This window comes from Salmo salar, chromosome ssa13 (assembly GCF_905237065.1).
Source record: "Salmo salar chromosome ssa13, Ssal_v3.1, whole genome shotgun sequence".
Taxonomy (NCBI): domain Eukaryota; kingdom Metazoa; phylum Chordata; class Actinopteri; order Salmoniformes; family Salmonidae; genus Salmo; species Salmo salar.
The window spans coordinates 80,007,634-80,032,314 of record NC_059454.1 but is presented as its reverse complement, the minus strand read 5'-3'; the positions used below and the strand labels follow the sequence as shown (position 1 = coordinate 80,032,314).

The 24,681-nt window shown below is 42.4% G+C and overlaps 1 protein-coding gene across 4 annotated transcripts in view; it reads right to left on the bottom strand.

Moving 5' to 3' along the window:
• The window catches only part of LOC106567946 (UV radiation resistance-associated protein), a 172,881-nt gene that overhangs the window by 26,424 nt on the left and 121,776 nt on the right, over positions 1 to 24,681 (bottom strand). For all 4 annotated transcript variants that reach the window (XM_014137860.2, XM_045692235.1, XM_014137861.2 and 1 more), the window contains one exon: positions 4,465 to 4,556. In XM_014137860.2, coding sequence (XP_013993335.2) covers positions 4,465 to 4,556 — 92 coding nt within the window. The remainder of the gene's footprint in view (positions 1 to 4,464; positions 4,557 to 24,681) is intronic.

The following is a 24,681-nucleotide window of genomic DNA, read 5'->3' as shown; positions in this document are numbered from 1 at the left end:
TTGTAGGTTAAAGGCTTTCACGGTAAGCTCTACACCTGTTGTATTCTGCGCATGTGACAAATACAATTCAATTTTTACTACTGAACTTATTTAGGCTTGGCATAACAAAGGGGTTGAATACTTATCGACAAGTGAAGAGGCAACTCCGGGATGCTGGCCTTCTAGGCAGAGTTGCAAAGAAAAAGCCATATCCCAGACTGGCCAATAAAAAGTCAATTAAGATGGGCAAAAGAACACAGACACTGGACAGAGGAACTCTGCCTAGAAGTCCAGCATCCCAGAGTCTCCTCTTCACTGTTGACATCGAGATTGGTGTTTTGGAGGTACTATTTAATGAAGCTTCCAGTTGAGGACTTGAGAGGCGTCTGTTTCTCAAACTAGACTACTTTAATGTACTTGTCCTCTTGCTCAGTTGTGCACCGGGGCCTCCCACTCTTCTTTCTAGTCTGGTTAGAGCCAGTTTGCACTGTTCTATGAAGGGAGTAGTACAGTCAAGGCCAAAGGTTTTGAGAATTAGACAAATATTAATTTTCACAAAGTCTGCTGCCTCAGTTTGTATGATGGCAATTTGCATATACTCCAGAATGTTATGAAGAGTGATCAGATGAAATGAAAAGTCCCTCTTTGCCATGCACATGAACTGAATCCCCCAAAAAACATTTCCACTGCATTTCAGCCCTGCCACAAAAGGACCAGCTGACATCATGTCAGTGATTCTCTCGTTGACATAGGTGTGAGTGTTGATGAGGACAAGGCTGGAGATCACTCTGTCATGCTGATTAAGTTCGAATAACAGACTGGAAGCTTCAAAAGGAGGGTGGTGCTTGGAATCATTGTTCTTCCTCTGTCAACCATGGTTACCTGCAAGGAAACACGTGCCGTCATCATTGCTTTGCACAAAAAGGGCTTCACAGGCAAGGATATTGCTGCCAGTAAGATTGCATCTAAATCAACCATTTATCGGATCATCAAGAACTTCAAGGAGAGCGGTTCAATTGTTGTGAAGAAGACTTCAGGGCGCCCAAGAAAGTCCAGCAAGTGCCAGGACCGTCTCCTAAAGTTGATTCAGCTGCGGGATCGGGGCACCACCAGTAGTTGCTCAGGAATGGCAGCAGGAAGGTGTGAGTGCATCTGCACGCACAGTGAGGCGAAGACTTTTTGAGGATGGCCTGGTGTCAAGAAGGGCAGCAAAGAAGCCACTTCTCTCCAGGAAAAACATCAGGGACAGACTGATATTCTGCAAAAGGTACAGGGATTGGACTGCTGAGGACTGGGGTAAAGTAATTTTCTCTGGTGAATCCCCTTTCCGATTGTTTGGGGCATCCGGAAAAAAGCTTGTCCGGAGAAGACAAGGTGAGCGCTACCATCAGACCTGTGTCATGCCAACAGTAAAGCATCCTGAGACCATTCATGTGTGGGGTTGCTTCTCAGCCAAGGGATATTTTTTTCATTTTTGGGAAGGGCCCATAAGTAAGCATTTCACTGTTAGATTATTGCCTCAATACCAGGCAGCCATTGTGAGTGTTGCCAGGGTTAGAGGTTCCAAGCCATTCTATAGGTCATTATCAATAAAATGTCACAATAAGGTACAGAGTGTTCGATTTGCCTGATGGGGGGCAAGGAGATTACTAGTTCTGCTAAAACCATTGACAACTGTGTGCTATTTTCAAGCAATTGTTAAATAATGTTAACTATTTGGTTGTAATACCATCACCTCTTGAAGAGCATAGTCAGAACTACACATTTCAGATTATTCCATGCAAAACAATTGCACACATTTAGCTCTATCAGAGTCATTTTTTTATTTCACCTTTATTAAACCTGTAAGACCAGTTGAGAACAAGTTCTCATTTACAACTGTGACCTGGCCAAGATGAATCAAAGCAGTGCGACAAAAACAATAACACAGAGTAACACATGAGATAAACAAAAGTACAGTCAATAACACAATAGAAAAATATATATACAGTGTGTGCAAATTAAGTAAGGAGGTAAGGCAATAAATAGGCCAATAGTGGCGAAGTAATTACAATTTAGCAATTTACACTGGAGTGATATATGTGCAGATGAGGATGTGCAAGTAGAAATACTGGTGTGCAAAAGAGCAAAAACAAATATGGGGATGAGGTAGGTAGTTGGTTGGACGGGCTATTTACAGATGGGTTGTGTACAGCTGCAGCGATCGGTAAGCTGCTCTGACAGCTGAGGCTTAAAGTTAGTGAGGGAGCTATAAGTCTCAAACTTCAGTGATTTTTGCAATTCGTTCCAGTCATTGGCAGCAGAGAACTGGAAGGAAAGGCGGCCAAAGGAGGTGTTGGCTTTGGGGATGACCAGTGAAATATACCTGCTGGAGCGCGTGCTACGGCTGGGTGTTGCTATGGTGACCAGTGAGCTGAGATAAGGCAGAGCTTTACCTAGCAAAGACTTATAGATGACCTAGAGCCAGTGGGTGTGGCGACAAATATGTAGGACCAGCCAACGAGAGCATACAGGTCACAGTGCTGGGTAGTATATGGGGCTTTGATGGCAAAACGGATGGCACTGTGACAGACTATCTAATTTGCTGAGTAGAGTGTTGAAGGCTATTTTGTAAATGACATCGCCGAAGTCAAGATTCGGTAGGATAGTCAGTTTTACGAGGGTATGTTTGGCAGCATGAGTGAAGGAGGCTTTGCTGCGAAATAGGAAGCCAATTCTAGATTTAATTTTGGATTGGAGATGCTTAATGTGAGTCTGGAAGGAGAGTTTACAGTCTAGCCAGACACCTAGGTATTTATAGTTGTCCACATAATCTAAGTCAGAACCCTCCAGAGTAGTGATGCTAGTCGGGCAGGCAGGTGCGGGCAGCGATCGGTTGAAGAGCATGCATTTCGTTTTACTAGCATTTAAGGGCAGTTGGTGGCCACAGAAGGAGAGTTGCATGGCATTGAAACTCGTTTGGAGGTTTGTTAACACAGTGTCCAAAGAAGGGCCAGATGTATACAGAATGGTGTCGTCTGCGTAGAGGTGGATCAAAGAATCACCCGCAGCAAGAGCGACATCATTGATATATACAGAGAAAGGAGTCGGCCCGAGAATTGAACCCTGTGGCACCCCCATAGAGACTTCCAGAGGTCCGGACAACAGGCCCTTTGATTTGACACACTGAACTCTATCTGAGAAGTAGTTAGTGAACCAGGTGAGGCAGTCATTAGAGAAACCAAGGCTGTTGAGTCTGCCGATCAGTAACTGTTTACTGTCATCAGTAAACATCAATTGATCATATAATTTCAGAAACATGAGGATAGCCTCACAATATACCTCTCAATATTTACCACCATTAGATATTTTATCGATATAAAACAAGTGGTTTAGGTTAACTTCCCATCCTTTGTACATCCTTTGCCGATGTACTGTTAGCTGAAAATGTTTACTTTGCAAGCTACCTGTTGAAACTGTCTTTGTACAGTTGGCTAAACATACAGCGGTAAGTAAACCTAATGTACTATTTTCTCCAACCAATATAGGCCTACCTAGCGAAGTTACCTAACATCCCCTTTTCAACATTGTTTTTTAATCACAATTGCTGCTGACAGACAAGTCTAGCTAGCTAACAACAGATCAGGTCAATAAGGCTACCGTAAATTCCGGACTATAAGCCGCAACTTTTTTCCCAGGCTTTGAACCTCGCGGCTTAAACAATGACGCGGCTAATATATGGATTTTTCCCGCTCCTTGTCCCCCAGCATCCAAATTGAACGCTCTGCACCGTAGTGACATTTTATTGATAGTGCCCCATTCAACGTTTGCAACAACACCTTGCTTGTTTAAGCAAGGAGAAACAAAGTTTCATTATGTTGTTAAAAGTCCATCTTAAGCCAGAAACGGACTCAACTGCACGAATGCCCAGCCGTCCCGTCTTCAGTCAGCTGTTCATTCCAAAAACGGTTATTTGTTTTTACGGTTATGTCGGTTAGGCTATAGGTTATTTGATCTCTGGCTGTGCAAATAAGGGGTAGCTAATCTATTCGTTTGCTCATCTAATACTGATCAGACACATGCTATAATGTAGCATCAATCAAGTGTATTATTTTGCTTTTGAAGCCTGCGGAGGCTGTGAAATATGAACACGAGACTCACATCCTTTTGAAAATATAGATTTATATAATTTTTTGTGGGTATCATGCTGAAGATAGTCCCAATTTAACACCCTACGCCCAGTTGTAGCTCATTGAAGGGTTTACGCCCAGGTGGTGCAATAGGTATAACTTTTTGGTCCGGCATAGAGCGCATTTTACGTCGGGCATAGTCCAATTGCACCAGTTGGTCGTTAGTGGGTTGTAACTGACGCACTAACGACCAACTGGTGCAACCGGACTGTGAAGTGAAAAAGATATAGAGTAGAGATAGTGGGGGCAAAAATGCTAGGTGGGGTAGCTTAATAGTACTAAGACAGTGGGAGAGTGGACTAGTACAGGTACTCACCATCGGACCAGAAGGCCGTGCTCCAAGAAGTTCTTGAGGTTGGGCAGGGTCTGGCGTAGGTCTGGAGTGGACAGGCCATGCTGGTATCTCAACTGGGAAGGAAAAAGAAAGCATACATTAGCAATGACCAGAGCTTTCTGTAACATGTCATATTGAACCGTACCATAACCTAAGCTATCAGTTTAATTCACACATTCTCATGATTCTCTAGTTCTGATTCTGATGTCTCTGGACAAGGCAGACAATTACTACCCTACAGGGAGACCGAAGCAACCTGCCATTTTTTCTTATCTGAAGAATCATAACTTCTCCCTTTGGGCTAATATCCATCCCAACATACAACGGGCACCCGGTCCTCCAGTCATGCTAACAGACATCTGTGCTAATGTGGAAAGGTGTGTGTAGAGGGAGATGAGACGTGGGCGGCGATTAGAAAAGTCAGAATGCCGAACATCTGGAATAGAGATGGGGTAAAACCGCACAGAGCAATCTCTCCCTTTATCCATTTCCCCCTCTCTAAGTGACCTAGATCCCCATTGGATTGATGACAATCCCTCTCTCCAGTCCTCCATCCATCAGTCATAAAATCAACCTCAAGTTATGACCGACAGGGAAGTGAGCCAAAGCGTTCCACAGGGATGCTGGCACATGTGGACTCAAATGCTTCCCACAGTTGTGTGAAGTTGGCTGGATGTCCTTTGGGTGGTGGACCATTCTTGATACACACAGGAAACTGTTGAGCGTGAAAAACCCAGTAGCATTGCAGTTCTTGACACAAGCCAGTGCACCAGGCACCTACTACCATACCCCATTCAAAGGCACCAAAATATTTTGTCTTGCCCGTTCACCCTCAGAATGGCACACGTACACAATCCATGTCTCATTTGTCTCCTCCCTTTATCTACACTGATTGAAGTGGATTTAACAAGAGAAATCAATAAGGGATGATAGCTTTAACCTGGATTAACCTGGCCAGTCTACAATGCATTCGGAAAGTATTCACACCCCTTGACTTTTCCACATTCTGTTACATTACAGCCTTATTCAAAAATGTATTAAATAGTTTTCTCCCCCTCATCAATCTACACACAATACCCCATACTGACAAAGCAAAATCAGATTTTCATACATTTTTAAAAACAGAAATAAGTTATTTACAAAAGTATTCAGACCCTTTGTTATGACACTCGAAATTGAGCTCAGGTGCATCCTGTTTCCATAGATCAACCTTGAGATGTTTCGACAACTTGATTGGAGTCCACCTGTGGTAAATTCAATTGATTGGACATGATTTGGAAAGGCACACTCTTGTCTATACAAGGTCCAAACAGCTGACAGTGCATGTCAGAGCAAAAACTAAGCCACGAGGTCGAAGGAATTGTCCATAGAGGTCCGAGACAGGATTGTGTTGAGGCACAGATCTGGGGAAGGGTACCAAAACATTTCTGTAACATTGAAGGTCCCCAAGAACACAGTGGCCTCCATCATTCTTAAATAGAATAAGTTTGGAACTTCCTAGAGCTGGCCGCCCGACCAAACTGAGCAATCTGGGGAGAAAGGCCTTGTTCAGGGAGGTGACCAACAACCTGATGGTCACTCTGACAGATCTCCAGAGTTCCTCATCAAATCAAATGTTATTGATCACATACACATGGTTAGCAGATTTAAATGTGAGTGTAGCGAAATACTTGTGCTTCTAGTTCAAACAGTGAAGTAATATCTAACAAGTAATCTAACAATTCCCCAACAACTACCTAATACACACAAATCTAAAGGGGTGAATGAGAATATGTACATATAAATATATGGATGAGTGATGGCCAAGCGGCATAGGCAAGATGCGACAGATGGTTTAAAATACAGTATATACATATGATATGGGTAATGTAAGATATGTAACATTATTAAAGTGGCATTATTTAAAGTGACTAGTGATCCATTTATTAAAGTGGAAAGTGATTGAGTCTCAATGTAGGCAGTAGCCTCTCTGAGTTAGTGATTGCTGTTTAGCAGTCTGATGGCCTTGAGAAAGAAGCTGTTTTTCAGTCTATCGGTCCAAGCTTTGATGCACCTGTACTGACCTCGCCTTCTGGATGGTAGCGATGTGAACAGGCAGTGGCTCGGGTGGTTCTTGTCCTTGATGATCTTTTTGGCCTTCCTGTGACATCGGGTGCTGTAGGTGTCATGGAGGGCAGGTAGTTTGTACAACAGTGATGCGTTGTGCAGACCGCACCACCCTCTGGAGAGCTTTGCTGTTGAGGGTGGTGCAGTTGCCGCACCAGGCGGTGATACAGCAAGACAGGATGCTCTCGAATGTGCATCTGTAAAAGTTTGTCAGGGTTTTGGGTGACAAGCCAAATTTCTTCAGCCTCCTGAGCCTCCGCTGTTACGCCTTCTTCACCACACTGTCTGTGTGGGTAGACCATTTCACTTTGTCTGTGATGTGTTCGCCGAGGAACTTAAAACTTTCCACCTTCTCCACTGCTGTCCATTCGATGTGGATAGGGGGGTGCTCCCTCTGCTGTTTCCTGAAGTCCACGATCATCTCCTTTTTTTTGTTGACGTTGAGTTAGAGGTTGTTTTCCTGACACCGCACTCCGAGTGCTCTAACCTCCTCCCTGCAAACGGTTTCGTCGTTGTTGGCAATCAAGCCCACTACTATTGTGTTGTCTGCAAACTTGATGATTGAGTTGGAGGCGTACATGGCCACGCAGTCGTGAGTAAACAGGGAGTACAGGAGGGGGCTGAGCATGCATCCTTGTGGGGCCCCAGTGTTAGGGGTCAGCGAAGTGGAGATGTTTCCTACCTTCACCACCTGGGGGCAGCCCGTCAGAAAGTCCAGGACCCAATTGCACAGGGCAGGGTTGAGACCCAGGGCCTTCAGCTTGATGATGAGCTTGGAGGGTACTATGGTGTTGAATGCTGAGCTGTCCTCAATGAACAACATTCTTACATAGGTATTCCTCTTGTCCAGATGGGATAGGGCAGTGTGATGGCGATTGCATCGTCTGGGGACCTGTTGGGGTGGTATGCAAACTGAAGTGGGTCTAGGGTGGCCGGTAAGGAGGAGGTGATATGGTCCTTGACTAGTCTCTCAAAGCACTTCATGATGACAGAAGTGAGTGCTACGGGGCGGTAGTCATTTAGTTCAGTTATCTTTGCCTTCTTGGGTACAGGAACAATGGTGGCCATCTTGAAGCATCCTCTGTGGAGATGGGAGAACCTTCCAGAAAGACAACCGTCTCTGTAGCACTCCACCAATCAGGCCTTTATGGTGGCCAGACGGAAGCCACTCCTCAGTAAAAAGAAAATGCCAAGAGTGTGCAAAGCTGTCATCAAGGCAAAGGGTGGCTACTTTGAAGAATCTCAAATATAAAATATTTTGATTTGTTTAACACTTTTTTGGTTACTATGTGTTATTTCATAGTTTTGATGTCTTCACTATTATTCTACAATGTAGAAAATAGTGAAAATAAAGAAAAACCCTGGAATGAGTAAATGTGTCCAAACGTTTGACTGGTACTATATATTTATATATGACACAAAACGGCATCCCACCAACACAGTTATGGAGGGAGAGTAGTCCTAATCACCACCACTCTGTCCTCTGAGTTTAATCTAATTTGTCTCATATCTCTACCCCACAGCAGAGCAGCATCACGCGCCACTTCAGACGTATACTGCACTAGGCCCTGTGTCACTGACACCCACATCTGTTTTCTCTCCTCTGCACTGTTATACTGCGACACCCATTCTTCTCTACACTCAAACCGCCTTCCTCGGTTCCATCCCTTTCTCCCTCCCTGGGTATCACTCGCTCAGTGCCATACATACGCTACAGTGAGTGATGAACCACATGTGATTCTAATTAGGCCAGACACAGTACCAGTGTATTGTTCCCACCAGCGCTACACTCATCCATTACATACCACTGCCTACCGAGCATGCCCCATAGACTATATATATATATGAAGACGTTGGGGAGAAGTACCACGATAACAGAGGAATTACAGAGAAGTAAATGTTGGCGCCCCAGGGGCCAAAGGCCACGTTTCTCAGTTTGTGTTTATAGTTAGAGGAAAATAATGGTTTTCTTGGATCAGCAGTCATCTCAACACCATTCCTCCAAGTCCATTTTTTTGTAGCCTATTCTGTAATATACTGTCAGGTCTGTAATGCTGTGCGGTGGTTCTAGTAACGTTTGACTAATGGCATGAGGAGTGGCATAAGCATTAACACATGGGTCCTTGCTGCCACTGCCAGAGCACACAGTACAGCAGGGTATGTGGGTGTGTGTGTAAGGGTGGATGGTAGGCCCCCTTCTGGCCCTGGATGGTTTGAGATGTCAGGCTGGTGATCAAGGAAAGGCAGGAAGCAGAAGATCCAGTGCATGGTTTTTATTTAAGGCATTTGGAACAGGTGCAGGTATTTACAAAATTATACAAAAGCCAACAAGATTGCTGGACCAGGCTCAAATTAAATAATAAACTAAGAAAAAAACTAGTCAAAAGAAGATAAAGACTGAAAATCAGTCATGACTAGTCCCTGGGACTCACAGAAGCCCCAACTAACCCTTGCAGAGACAGGTGGCCATTTTGAATTCAAAATAAAGCTCTACAGCTGAGCATTTATATTTCTCCTGGCAGCGACCAGGTGACAGGAAACGCTTGTGTAATTAGAAAGCACTTTGTCAAACTAAGCCAATAAACACTTAGCAAAGACTAACACTCAATAACACTTTAGATATGTTAGAGAATATTATAACCTGTACGATACAGATAAATATATAGAATATGTTCAAGATCTAGGAAAGAGCAGAAACTCTTTCAAACTCCATTAATTAGTACTGGCGTCTTCCTTCTTAATGAGCAGACAAAGGTCACCTGCGTGCTTACATGTTTGTAAGACAGATCTCACACACACAAACATTTGTAGGTACTGCTGTAGACTAGAAAATAGTAGGCCTACTGCTTTCGACTAACAAAATAATTAATCAACTTGATCTGATGTCTTCTGTAATTTATATTCAATGTTTAGAAAATATTTAGAACAGATCAATCACATCTGCATAGACCTCCTGATCTCTGTGGTAGGTTTTGTGTTTTATCAAAAGCAGATCAGATTGAGCCAGGCGGAGACAGGGGCGCACAGTACTTCGATCTAAACCCATATTGGTGATGAAATGACCTAAAACGTACAGATTCTGGATAATCCTGAATGAAAAGTTAAAAGCATAAATATCATACCCCCCAAAAAATGCTAACCTCCCCTGTTATTGTAAAGGTGAGAGGTTAGCATGTCTTGGAGGTATGATATTTGAGCGTCTAACTTTGACTAATCATTATTCACGATTCATTCAGGACTATCTGTAATCATGAAAGCATCCACATTCATGTAGAAACATATTCTATTGTTTTTTTTACAATGAAAGTGACTCTAAAATGACACTACAATATTTACCATTGATTTCTATTCGGCACAAAATACACAACCAAAAGAAACAGCAAAAACTGCAGTAATTTCTAAACGGTTCCCCCGATAAGGATGAAAATACCCTCAAATTGAAGCTGACAGTCTGCACTTTAACCTCAGTCATTGTATCATTTCAAATCCAAAGTGCTGGAGTACAGAGCAAAAACAACAACAACAAATGTCACTGTCCCAATACTTTTGGAGCTCAGTGTAAATGTATGTGATTGTGACAGCTATTATTTCCTCCCAAGCTATGTGTTGAAACCTTGCCAAGCGTGGAGCATAGAAATGGGATACACTGGATTGTTCCGAGTACACTATTGTTGGGGGAATTGTTAGGGTGTTAGGGGGATAAAGAGGAGAGGATGTTCCTGAGTAGCACGCGTATGAATGCTGAGAGGACTGAGAGATGACTCTCCTGGAACCTGGACAAAGGCACATGTCTTACTGCTGCAGCCTCTGGGAAAGATACAAGATAGGGAGTCTATTCCAGTAGCACTTCTCACTACACCTTGACAAGAGTTCCATCATTGCCACACAGGTGTGTACCAACTCTCTGCCAATGGGCAATACACAACATATGACCAACAAGTGCTTTGTTGGACCAACAAATGTCTACTTGGCACCAGCCCTAATATTTTGTATATATTATGGAAAATATGAACTCGTCATGAGGGGCCTCAGTGGCGCACGGTTCTGCATTCCTCCATCCATACACACACATGCAGTCAGGGCCGGCCCTAGCCTTTTGGGGGCCCTAAGTTAAGTTTTGTTAATTTCCTGCAATTCTACACATTTTCCAAAAGGTGGAGAGATTTGTTTTAAGTTTTTAATATGATATCTGAGTAAGAATGACTAAGCATAGATAGCTTGCCAGACTAATTTACCAATTTAAAATGGGATAATTGAGTGACTGTCAGTGACTGACATAACAAGAGACAAACTGCTGATGCACAAGCAAATTTAGAAATTGCACCTTGTGTATTGTACAATTCTAACTCTCAACAGAAAGTTGAGTTCCCGACTGAGTTCCTCCCCAAAAACGCGGGCCACCTGTTGGCCATCCCTGGTCTAGCTGGTCTGACCAGCATGGTCTAGCTAGTTATGCTGGTTACCAAACTCTGCTGTGTTTGGATACATACCAGCTTATGCTGTTGACAGTGGTATACTCGTGACCAAGCTAGTCCATGATGGTCTGACCACACCCATCATTATCATATTTCCCAGCATGCTGATTTTTATAATTGTTTGTTTCAATATCTTTGTGTTTTTGCACGTACATTGATTGACTAATTAATCTTATGCTACACAAAGATAAATAAGATACATTTTGCAAAACTAATTAAATCTGCCAGCTGGACTTATTGCACCCGTTACTGAAATGGTTGTTTCAGTTTAGATGGTTCAGGTAGTCTCATTTATTCATCTTTCTAACCCTGGCAGTCATTCTGAATGCATATTGTGGGTGAATAAAAGATCAAATTGTTGGATATCCCCACTGTCTGGATTCCAATAGGAATTAAACATCACTTTGCAAGGCGGCATGATGTGACTTGACGCTGGTTTTGTGACAGCGAAGGCTGGTCACCAGAAAAAACACATGCAGCGAAGACTGGTCACCACGAAAATACAGCGAAGGCACCAGCAAATACACAACAAAGTCTGGTCATCAGCAAAACTATCAGCAAAATGCCCTTTCCTTTTCCCCCTCCTGAAACATTCAATGTGCCGCCACATAAAGACCGTTGAGGAAACAACAGTGAAGCTGTGAGTGTGAAAGAGAGAAATGTGTGACAGCTTTGCCTGATATAAAGCTGGATGTCGCTTTCAATTAAAAGCAACAACACGGCCTTGAAGAGAGAGAAACAAACCGCCCAGAGGGAGGGCGGGTCCGGCTTCTCAAACAAACCAGTTGTTTAGTAATATGTCACAACTGACAAGGCAAGAAATAAACTCTGATTTTGTTCTCCTATGATATTCAAATCACATGGCCTGGAATTTGAGAGAGTTGTTTGGAAAAAAAGTAAATAAATATAATCCTAAACATGAACATTTCTAGCCTTCAAGTTTCTAGGTCATACAAATATTAATACAATTTGCTTATGAGTAACATAAGTCAGCGTGTCATTCCTCAAAACAGAGAGTACAGGTGGGTCTATGAGGAGCTCTCACAGTGTGGAAGTCCCCTTTCACCTGGCCGACGGCTAGCCAACCTGGGCTGTGCAGAGTGCTTTGTGATCAGGCTAACCAGATCGTGGTGAGAAATTACCGGGGCCCAATGAGGCCAGCTGTAAGGCGAGAGGCCCTGGATGGGGCCGCACCCACAGGAGGGGGGGTTCTTTCACATGACGTGATGCTAGCTTTGGGCCTGACTGAAACAGATCCAGCACAGCTCCTCTCTTCAGGCCTCCTCACACACCTTTGTGTCTGTCTCCTTCCTGCCATGTCGCCCATTGAGACACTTGCACTCAGCCACTTCACAGGCCCTGTACAGAGCACTGGTAGAACACAGGACACTGAGCTAGTGTTTTTGATACCGCCTCAGGGCCGGATGTGTGTGTGTGTTGCAGGATGTGTGAACAGAGCGCTGAGCTCTCACCACCACTAGAGGAGTCAAGGATACCTCCCAGTCCCATCCACCATAGCAGGGCCAGAGAGCCACAGGAATGCAGCATCTGTGTACAGCTCAGCTCCTTCAATCCAACCGGGGCCAAACACGTAAACACACATTAGCTGACTAAAGCGTCCCAACCCGCTGGTTTACATGCCACCCATAACTCTGTGAAGGGCTGTTTGTTTTCGACTCAGGCTCTGCCACGCAGCTACGTAAACATCCCGGCTTATGCAATGTATTATTGTTTCCTTTCTTTTTGTCACAACCAATCGTCCTAAGAGCTGAAAACGCCACAGTGAGGGCCTCTCGTCCGTTCTGAGGTTAATTGCCGGTGACTTTCCGTACAAGAACCGCAGGGCCAGCCTTCGTAATGAAGCGCTCCGTATTCGCTGTGAGATCATTTGAAGAGCCGTTTGTCAGCACAGAAGTCACAACAGTTCAAGCGGCGGGGAATATTAGCATCACCTGACAAGCGGTGTGTCTAGACTTCCACCAGGGATGGGGCGCAGACTCGCTAGAGGAAACCTGTAATGTGGTTAGGTTTTCATCAGGAGGATTATTTTTCACGTCACAGGATTATATAGACTAAAATCAGTGCCCTGTGGATATCAGTTAACTCCACCATCGACAATTACTCCTGATTTCCAATCAGAACAGTACTAAATACTAATCCTGATGGTAAATGCTGCAGTTCTGTCCACTATGGTAAAAATATAAATAGTATTAGTGTTTCTCATAATACATCAGGGAGAGTAGGCCTAGTCCTTTCCAACTCCCTAAGGAGGGCAATCAAGGGGCCTCTGCTGGCTCTACTTCAACTTTAGAGGGGCCTAAGCAGGTGTGGCCTACCAGGCCAGTTCCAGGTCAATAACAAGCCTCCAGTAGAGGTCAGGACAATCTGTAGTGGTGGTCCATATTTCTCCATAGGTCCATAATACAGTCTCTAATGAGGGTCCCTGGTTGTTACGGGAAGAATATTATGGCTATGATCTATACTTTTAGTGCTTTTTCATTATAAAACTGTGGTATGTGTGTTAACGATAAAATACAATTCGATACATTTTGAAGAATACAAATTCAAATGTGAGAAGGATGTATAGATTTCTGTGACACAAAACATCAAAAACAAACAGAAAACAGAAACACATACATGGTTTTTACATTCAAAGAAATTAGAAAAGCCTAAGAGCATCCATTGATTGTATTACCTTATTCTTACAGAGAATAGTATTCAAAGTGGCAAAGTAATTATTTAAATCTACCTTTAAAAATATTGAATAGGAGGGTTTTTTCTTAAAACATTTCATTTTATGGATGTAATATTTTTGCATGAATTATAATCAAATTCATCAACATACTTTTTGTTAGTGGAGAATCTTGGACTATCAAAAACAAAAAGAACATGACAAGCTTGCAGATGGATGCCCCTACTAAATATGTTACCCCAGTCCAGCAGAAGATCCACCCAGAACATAGTCCATGTGGGCTTTAATGACATTATGAAGGGCAGCTCTGAACAGTTGAAATTGGATTTTAAAGAGCTGATTGATTCTCTGCTAGACACTAATAAAAGCCATCATATCTGGCCCTTTGCCCTCTCTGAATCGTGGCATTGAAAGCTTCAGCAGGATTCTCTCTTCACAACTGGCTACGTGATTATCGCAGCTCAATGGGTTTGCCTTTTGTTGACAATTTCGATACCTTTTTGGAAACAAAACACGTTTTATTAGGAGGATGGGATCCACCCAAATCATTTGGGTTCCTGGATCCTTTCACAGCATTATAAGGTTGTGTTGAGACAATGTCTTATCAATGACCCAAGCCCAGCTCAGATGTATGGTGGTATCATACATTTTGTATTGTAGATACAGTGCATTCGGAAAGTATTCAGACCCCTTGACTTTTTCCACATTTTGTTACGTTACAGCCTTATTCTAAAATGTATTAAATTGTTTTCCCCCCTCATCAATATACACACAATAACCCATAATGACAAAGCTATTTTTTTGTTGAAATATCACATTTTCCTAATTATTCAGACCCTTTACAAGGTACTTTGTTGAAGCATCTTTGGCAGCAATTACAACCTTGAGTCTTTTTGGGTACGACACTACAAGCTTGGAACACTTGTATTTGGGGAGTTTCTCCCATTCTTCTCTCAAGCTCTGTCAGGTTGGTTGGGGAGTGTCGCTGCACAGCTATTTTCAAATCTCTCAAAAAGATGTTCGATCGGGTTCAAGTCCGGACTCTTGCTGGGCCACTCAAGGACATTCAGAGACTTGTCCCAAAGCAACTCCTGTGTTGTCTTGGCTGTGTGCTTAGGGTCATTGTCCTGTTGGAAGGTGAACTCTTGCTCTTTCGCACCCCAGTATCTCTACTTGCTCATCATCATCTGACATCTATCACTCCAGTATTAATGCTAAATTGTATTTATTTTCACCTCTATGGCCTATTTATTGCCTACCTCCTTTCTACATTTGCACATACTGTACATAGATTTGTCTATTTTTCTTTTCTTTTGTGTTATTGACTGTACGTTTGTTTATGTGTAACTCTGTGTTGTTGTTTTTGTCGCACTGCTTTGCTTTATCTTGGCCAGGTCGCAGTTGTAAATGAGAACTTGTTCTCAACTGGCCTACCTGGTTAAATAAAGGTGAAAAAAAAAAAAAAACCTTCACCCCAATCTGAAGTCCTGAGCAGGTTTTCATCAAGGATCTCGCTGTACTTTGCTCTGTTCATCTTTCCCTCAATCCTGACTAGTCTCCCAGTCCCTGCCGCTGAAAAACATCCCCTAGCATGATGCTGCCACCACCACGCTTGGCATTCAGGCCAAAAAGTTACATTTTGGTTTCATCAGACCAAAGAATCTTGTTTCTCGTGGTCTGAGAGTCTTCAGGTGCCTTTTGGCAAACTCCAAGCGGGCTGTCATGTGCCTTTTACTGAAGAGTGTCTTCCGCCTGGCAACTGTACTGCAAAGGCCTGATTGGTGGAGTGCTGCAGAGATGGTTGTCCATCTGGAAGGTTCTCCCAACTCCCCAGAGGAACTCTGGACCTCTGTCAGAGTGACCATCAGGTTCATGGTCACCTCCCAGACCAAGGCCCTTCTCCCCCAATTGCTCAGTTTGGCCAGGAGGCCAGCTCTAGGAAGAGTCTTCCTGGTTCCAAACTTCTTCCATTTAAGAATGATGGAGGCCACTGTGTTCTTGGGGACATTCAATGCTGAAGACATTTTTTGGTACCCTTCCCCAGATCTGTGCCTCAACACAATCCCGTCTTGGAGCTCTACGGACAATTCCTTCGACCTCATGGCTTGGTTTTTGCTCAATCAAGTTGTAGAAACATCTCATGGATGATAAATGGAAACAGGATGCACATGAACTCAATTTCGAGTCTAATATCAAAGATTCTGAATACTTACGTTTACATTTTTTTTTATAACATTTCTAAAAACCTGTTTTCGCTTTGTCATTATGGGGTATAGTGTGTAGATTGATGTGGGAAAAAAACAATTTCATACATTTTAGAATAAGGCTGTAACATAACAAAATGTGGAAAAAGTCAAGGGGTCTGAATACTTTCCAAATGCACTGTAAATACAAATACATACTGTAAACACATTGGAAAAACAAATGCCCAAGTGATTCTGTCCCAGATTGACAAAATGTTAATTTCTCATCAACATTTCAAAAATATTTACAAAGACTAGTTGGATGGGAAACAGAGTTATTTTAAAAAGCGGTTCTCTCACTTTGTGAGTACATATGTGACCGGTTTCAGGAAACTAGGGGGTATGTCGCGGGTCACTACTTCATAGGAGAGCAGTCTGAACGTAAACTATGACAATCAGTTTGTATTGCTAGTACTCTATGGATTGGGATCCTGCTTCATTGTTTAGCTAGCTAGCTTCATGTATAAACAAAATACTCCTTAACCTCTATGGGCTAGGTGGGACGCTAGCGTGCCACCCGTGGTGCACTCCATCAACAGCAGGTGCATTTCAAGAGCGGCAAATTTGAATCCAAATAAATGTCAAAATTCAAATTTTTCAAACATACAACTATTTTACACCCTTTGAAAGATAAACATCTCCTTAATCTAACCACGTTTTACGATTTCAAAAAGGTTTTACGGCGAAAGCATAAATTTAGAGTATGTTAGGACAGTACATTTACAAGAGTTGTGTGTAATGTTTTGTCAATTCAAAGACAGGGTCACCAAAACCATAAAACCAGCTAAAATGATGCACTAACCTTTTACAATCTCCATCAGATGACACTCCTAGGACATTATGTTAGACAATGCATGCATTTTTAGTTCTATCAAGTTCATATTTATATCCAAAAACAGCGTTTTACTATGGCATTGATGTTGAGGAAATCGTTTCCCTCCAATAACCGGCAGTCAAGTCAGCGTCACAAATTAAATAATTAAAATTAGAAAACATTGGTAAAATATTATATTGTCATTTAAAGAATTATAGATTTACATCTCTTGAACGCAATCAACTTGCCAGATTTAAAAATAACCTTACTGGGAAATCACACTTTGCAATAATCTGAGCACTGCGCCCAGAAAAATACGCGTTGCGATACAGACTAGACGTCATGTTGGGGAGATCTCGAAAATACTATGTAAATAATCCATTACCTTTGATTCTCTTCATCAGATGTCACTTCCAGGTATCACAGGTCCATAACGAATGTAGTTTTGTTCAAAAAAGCTCATCATTTATGTCCAAAAATCTCCGTCTTGTTAGCACATGATCTAAGCCAGCCGGACTTCTCATCATGAACGAGGGGAAAAAATATATTTACGTTCGTTCAAACATGTCAAACGTTGTATAGCATAAATCATTAGGGCCTTTTTTAACCAGAACATGAATAATATTCAAGGTGGACGAATGCATACTCTTTTATAACGTATTGGAACGAGGGTACCCAACATGAACTCGCGCCAGGTGTCTAATGGGACATCATCGTTCCATGGCTCTTGTTCGGTCAGATCTCCCTCCAGAAGACTCAAAACACTTTGTAAAGGCTGGTGACATCTAGTGGAAGCAATAGGAAGTGCCAAAATATTCCTCAGCCCCTGTGTTTTTCAATGGGATAGGTTTAAAGGTAATACAACACATCAGGTATCCACTTCCTGTCAGAAAATGTCTCAGGGTTTTGCCTGCCAAATGAGTTCTGTTATACTCACAGACACCATTCAAACAGTTTTAGAAAATGTAGGGTGTTTTCTATCCATATGTAATAAGTATATGCATATTCTAGTTACTGGGTAGGAGTGGTAACCAGATTAAATCGGGTATGTTTTTTTATCCAGCCGTGTCAATACTGCCCCCTAGCCCTAACAGGTTTTAAAGCTGACTGTTAGCTAGCTAGCTCACGTTAGATGGCTGGCTCGCTAGCTAACATTACGTTTATGATCTGTGTGTAGTAATGTTCTTAGAATGCCATTTAACATTGCTAGTTATAGCCTAATGTTAGCTAGCTAACTAGCTAACATTGAACCTATTTGGTCAACTTTAGCTAGCAATGACAATCGGTTTGTATTGCTAGTACTCTATGGATTAGGATTATGGTTCATTGTTTAGCTAGCATGTCTAAACAAAAGACTCCACTTCACAAGATGATTACATGACCCATCAAACTGGCCAGGTGTCTGACAGTGATTATGGCTATCAATTGTATAATAATGCCAGAATATTTGTATCTGGAATTTGTCTTTCAGCATCAGTAGAACACGCCTGACTCTCCTCCACCAGTCATACAAGGAGAATGGTCTAATGCCTCCCATCAAAAAGAGAGCTGGCCCAAGCCAGCACAGGTTACACCTGAAGCATGAGGACTTGCAGCGAGTGGTGAACTTCAACAACTACGCAGAGAATAATGCAATAGTATTACCAGGACGCCACCCAGGACACAAACACTTTGGTGGAAAGCAGCTGCCATCCCATGTGACAAAAGCAAGAAATCGATGACAACACTTGGTATGTAAAGCATAAACAACACGTTTTGATTATTTAATTGACCTCCAACATGTTTGGCATTACTTGATTGGCAGATACTGATGCTGAAAAGGAGAAAGAAAATGAATTCAGGTCAAAAATATGGAAAGCAGAAAAGGACTTCAAGGATAAAGTGGAGCATAGGTTCTGTACAGGCAATCCAAGACAAGCATGGGAAGGGCTTAATGCAATGATGGGAAGAGAAAGGAAAAGAGAGAACAATAATATGGCAGACTGTTCATCCTTTGTAAACAACATAAATTGTTTTTATGGAAGATTTGATACCTGCGATTTTAAAGACGAATGTAAACAAATATGTGAGACTATCCCCAAATCCTCTCCTGTCCAGATAACAGAGAACGAGGTGGCCTCATGCTTGCTAAATATTAAGCCACACAAAGCACTGGGCCAGACGGACTACGGGGAAAAGTACTGAAGGTCTGCGCCGACCAGCTCAAGGGAGTTCTCACACTACTGTTTCAACTCCTGCTGAGCACCTGTACAGTGCCAAAATCCTGGAAGGTGTCGACCATTGTACTGGTGCCTAAGAAGTCAGGGGCCAAATCCCCAAATGACTTTCGACCTGTGGCCCTCACACCTCTTTTGGCCAAATGCATGGAAAGGGTTGTTAGTACAGTAAGCACCTTACCCTTTCCATAGCAGATCAACTGGGCCCGTTACAGTTTGCCTATAAGGCACAGAGGGGGACTGAGGATGCTACCCTGACCTTGGTGAACATGGTGACTAGTTACCTTCAACATGCAAAATCATATGCACACATTTTATTTATTGGTTTTAGTTCAGCTTTCAATACAATGCAAGTACACACACTGCTGAAACGACTAATGGTCCTGAATGTCAATGGATGCCTCGCAGGTTGGATCAAGGACTTTTTAACTGACCGCCCACAGAGGGTCCTCAAGAATGGGGCCCTCCCTGATGAACTGACCCTGAACACAGGGGTGCCCCAGGGGTGTGTCCTTTCACCATTGTTATTCTCCATCTTCAGTGACGAGATGAAAATCCAAAGAAACAATGTGAGCCTTTTTAAGTACCATGATGACATGGCTCTGGTGGGACTCTTTTTTTAAAGATGCTACGTCAGATGGGGACAAACAGTATATAAAGTATGCTAATGTACCGGTGTGAAGGCATTTGGGCAGTGGTGGAAAGTACTTCAGCAAAAATACTTTAAAGTACTACTTAAGTATTTTTTGGGGCTATCTGTACATGACTTTACTATTTATATTTTGGGCAACTTTTACTTCACTACATTCCCGAAAGTCATCTCTACTGCATTTGATCTGGCAGACTCACTAAACACAAATGCTTGGTTTGTAAATTATGTCTGAGTGTTGGGAGTATGCCCCTGGCTATCCGTCAATGAAACAAAATTAAAAAAGAAAAAGAAAATTGGTCCGTCTGGTTTAATATACAGAATTTGAAATAATTTATACTTTTACTTTTGATACTTAAGTACATTTTAGCAATTCCATTTACTTTTGATACTTAAGTATTTTTAAAACCAAATACTTTTAGACTTTTACTCAAGTAGTATTTTACTGGGTGACTTTTACTTCAGTCATTCTCTATTAAGCTCTCTTTACATTTACTCAAGTATAAAAATTCAGTACTTTTTCCACCACCAGATGTGGCTGGGAGTAATAGCATTTATTTCACATGACCCATCAATTTAGACAAGTGTGTCTGGGTAAGCGTCATCTAATATTTATTAAATATTTATCTGGACACTTTCTGATTACCTGGAATTTTTCCTTATTGTAGGCTACTACCACTTTTAGTCTTAATCTTTACTACACTACTCACTGTTTAGCACATGACCCCAATGATGCTAAGAAACAAGGCTTGGATGAGTAAGCGGTTTATCCTAGTGTCCTTAATCTTTAGGCCTTATAACTCCTCCACATCAGGTTCACATGTGGTGTTGATAAGTGGGCCTGTGTCCACCGCTATCATTAGCCCGTTTCCTCTAGATTCCAGTTGACGCTGCCAAGGCCTATCTCAAAGACGTGCGGGCGCAGGCCAGACTGCTTAGCACACGAGAATGGACCTGCTTATGTAAAAGTGAATAACCAGAAACAACCATGGGTTATTACAGTAGAAACGATGCTACATTAGGCATCCTTCACATACATAGCACCTTCCAGTATATAGGCCAAGCAGAGTTTATGATGCATTGGAAACAGAGCCTGCTTCTACCAAAGTCCTGCTACTGAGTCCCCACCATCACAGCACACAGATGTCAGTTTGGTGTGGCTTTCTGTTTTAGATATATTTCACCACCCAAACATAAAAAGGTACTCCAAGGCAACAACATTTTTCAAAGAACAATAACACACTCAATCGACTACAGAATATTTACTCGATTGTGGATATATTTCTCAGCTTGTAAGGAGTTTGTTTGTACTGTAGACAGTCCCCAGATTCCTTTGGGTCAGTGACAGCCCGGTCTGTCGGCTCACGCTAACCAAACTAGGGCCACTTCTAGTGAACATATGCCATCGGTCAATAGCACTCTGGCGGAGATGGAAAGTTAATTACATCTGAAAAGCCAACAGATGCCCGACAGTCATTCTTCAGGGCCAGGGCACGGTGCCAGCTCTCATCTGGACCGGCCCACCACCATGGGAGCAGCAGGGGACAACATAGCCTACTCAGCTCATTATACTGTTTGGTGTTCTTTATACATGTTCTCTCACACAGCAGCAGTAGCTTTCTTCAAGCATAGTTAAACCAGACTGAAGAGTACAGCATTCAGTTTGGTTTAACCAAGCTAGGCTAACCCTCAAAACCTCATTTTCTGAGGTTTTGTAAATAGTACTCTAGGCGAACCAAACCATACACCTGTATGAAGCAAGGAGGACTGACAGGTCTTCACCCAGAAATGTTTTTATGAGGCGCTCAAGCATCAGCAGCCTCATCAATCACTGTGAGGCACCATGGGATATGAAGTCCAGCTTGATTCATCAGTGGTGCATTGTAATATGTGCTTCACTACTACAGAGCATGACTGACTGCAATGCTCTCTCCTGACTAAAAACATGCATCCCTGAACATTATCAAACCTGGGGTTCAAAAAGTATAGGTTTTCTTTCAAATTCTTTAGCTCCGCTTGATTGAGCTTATATATATATATATATAAAAAGCTCTGTTAAAATCAGACAAGATGTCCTGTTGAAAATACCATTACCATTATGATGGTACATTCTCGCAACAAAATGAGGAGTGAAGTTTTACAGCACATAAACCACACAACACAAGTGTTTCTGTTTAAGAGATAGCACCCCACATTTCAAGAGTTACCAGAATTCCCGCTGTCTTCACTCCACGATAAAACAATGGTAGCGGTTAAAAGATGAGTCAGATTCCAGATTCCATCCTTCCTTGTTTCCCAGGCCTTATTTTTAGAAATGGTTCTTGCCTCTCCCTAAATAGTTATTGATTTTGGTGACACAATATACCAGATTGCAGCAGCAACTCCTCTTAAACCTTTGGATGCCGTCTACCATAGCGCCATTCATTTTATCATTGGTGACAGTTTTAATACTCACCACTGCATCAAAAGGTTGGCTGTTCCTCATTAAAGTCCCGTAGATCAATTCATTATTCCCTTTTTGTTTACCATGCCTACTACACAAGCTTCCAACTTACCTAACTTTGTTGCTAACGTATAAAATAATGAGCTACCAAACCCGCTCACAGGGTTGGTTAACTCGTCAGATACCTCTGGTCTCCACGGAATTAGGTAAATCCGTTTTTAGTTTTTACACTCACTTACATTTGGATTACCAGGTGCCACTAGGGCATTTTAAATCCCTGATGATAAATGAGTTCACTGAGGTGTGCAATTGTTTTGATTGATTGATTTAGTAACTTATTTATGACGGTTGGGATGTTGGTGATGTTCTGGTGTAGTGTACTTCACATTTTTTTCTTGTTATATTTTTTACCTTTTGCTTTGTGGTCTCGGGGCACCATTGACAATGAGACCCTGGTCTCAATTGGGCTCCCTTGATGATTAAATACAAATAAAATATTAACTCCACGTGGTCCATCAATTTTATGGACACTTCTGCACCTCTGTTTGATTAGCTTGGTAAATATGGTAAAGATTATGTTGACCCTCATGGCACACGGTTACATAGTGAGAGATTTGGTGCTGGGAGGCTGGATAAAAACTTATGAGCATTCAAATGAAATGACTGATGTTGGCAGTGACTTTAGTTAGAAGATCATGAAACTAGCCAAATGAAAATAAAACTTGGCCATAGGCATTCCTTTAAACAACTCCTGGACCAAGCATTTTTTGCATTTCCTGTACGCATAGCCCTTTTAAACAACCCCAGGAACATAGTGCACTTAATATTCCATAGGGTACACCTCTGTACTTCCTTTACCGTCCTAAATGTACATTATGTGTCCTCCTCCTGCACTCCGTCTCCTCCACTTTCCCCTCTCTTCCCTGTGCTAATTCATCCCAGGTGTGCTGCGTTCACTGCACTGCCCGAGCCACCCCTTCTCCTCCTCTTTCTCTCTTCCATGGAGCTCTAATTCAAACCAGCCTGGCTCTTCCCTTGCATTACTTGTTGTTACACTTTATTGAGTTTGCCGCCAAATTCAGTCAACAGATTTACATAATTACGGGAAAGGATGTGTGAGACGAATGGGAAATTCAGTTAGGAAACCACCGGTGACAAGAGGGCTAGGTTATTCCCCATTGACCCCAATCACTGGAGGGTATGAGCAGGGCTAGACCTCATCTATACCCATACATACAGCCATGGCGAGAGCCTCTGTAACTAAAAGGGGTTGTTTGTGTGTGTTTGAGAGGATGAATAAGCAGACTTGTGGAAATAACCGATTGTTATTATACAGTAACAACATGTTGTGCTATAGTGACACCTATTGGATGAGCCACTGTCTGTCTGTCCATGGTGGTGGGGGTCTGTCTGGTCTGGCCTTGATGAGGAGTGGTGAACTCTCATCCACTAATGCTAGATCCAGGTTACAGTAGAGCAGGGAAACCCAACACCCACACTGCCCCTTTTAGTGAACACACACGGGTCAAACCTTCCTGTTAGTAATGCAGGCAAACTAGCAGGACTGTCATTTCTCCTCCTTGTTAAGCATATGGTGGCTAGTTCTCATGGTGACTCCGTAAGGAACTTCTTAAACAGTTTGACGAAGCTGACCTCCCAGTCACAGTACATTCCACTTTTAAAAGATTCTTGATCCACCCTTGAGGGCAGCATCAAACCTTTGTAGGCTAAATGGTAGATGGAACCTAACAGGGGTGTGGCTTGGAACACATTAACTATGGCTGGTAAATGAAGAGGAAGGGTGGGTAGTTTTGGCTTGAGCCACCACGGGTCTAGTCTCCTGCTTAGCATGGAAAGATATATTAATGGAGGAAATTGTTCCTCAAGAAACAAAACAAACGTTTCCCCCAGTTGTGGCGTACACCTTTCATATGGTACTGCCAAATATAACCATTCAAACATTTCATTTTAGTATGGTTGGGTTACATATTTTTTTTTATTTGGGAGAAATAGTGTTGCGGTATTTTACTTCTTTCTTTTTTAGGCCGTAGCGCGTTTCCACAGGGCCTCTGTAAAAACAGCGCGCCATGCAGCTGGGAGAATATACAGTGGGTCTGTGGTCAGGTGCCCATCCTATCCCTGCTGGCTAACTACAGCTCCTCTAATGCTCTTCCACTGACTCTCTCTCTCTCTCAAAGGGTCAATTGTTTTATTTTCTCTTTTTTTAATGGAGGGCTTTATGACCAGGGTTTTTTGTATTGGTCCTTACTACAGGTCAGGGGTCACAGTGAAAACCTGTCTCGTTACAACGACCACATTCCATCACAGTCTCCCATGGTAACGAGGGACCTGGGATTTTTTGCCGCTCTAAGTTATGGATGGTGAGAGCTAAGAGCTTTAGTCAAACAGCCTTATTTATGACAGTCTGTTGTGAAGCTGTCAACATAAAACATATGTGATTCAGACAATAAACTAAGAATAATGAGTATAGATAATAGAAATCCATTCCAGCAAACAATTTATGGTGTTTGAGTGAAGAAAAGAGGAAGAAATGAAAACAG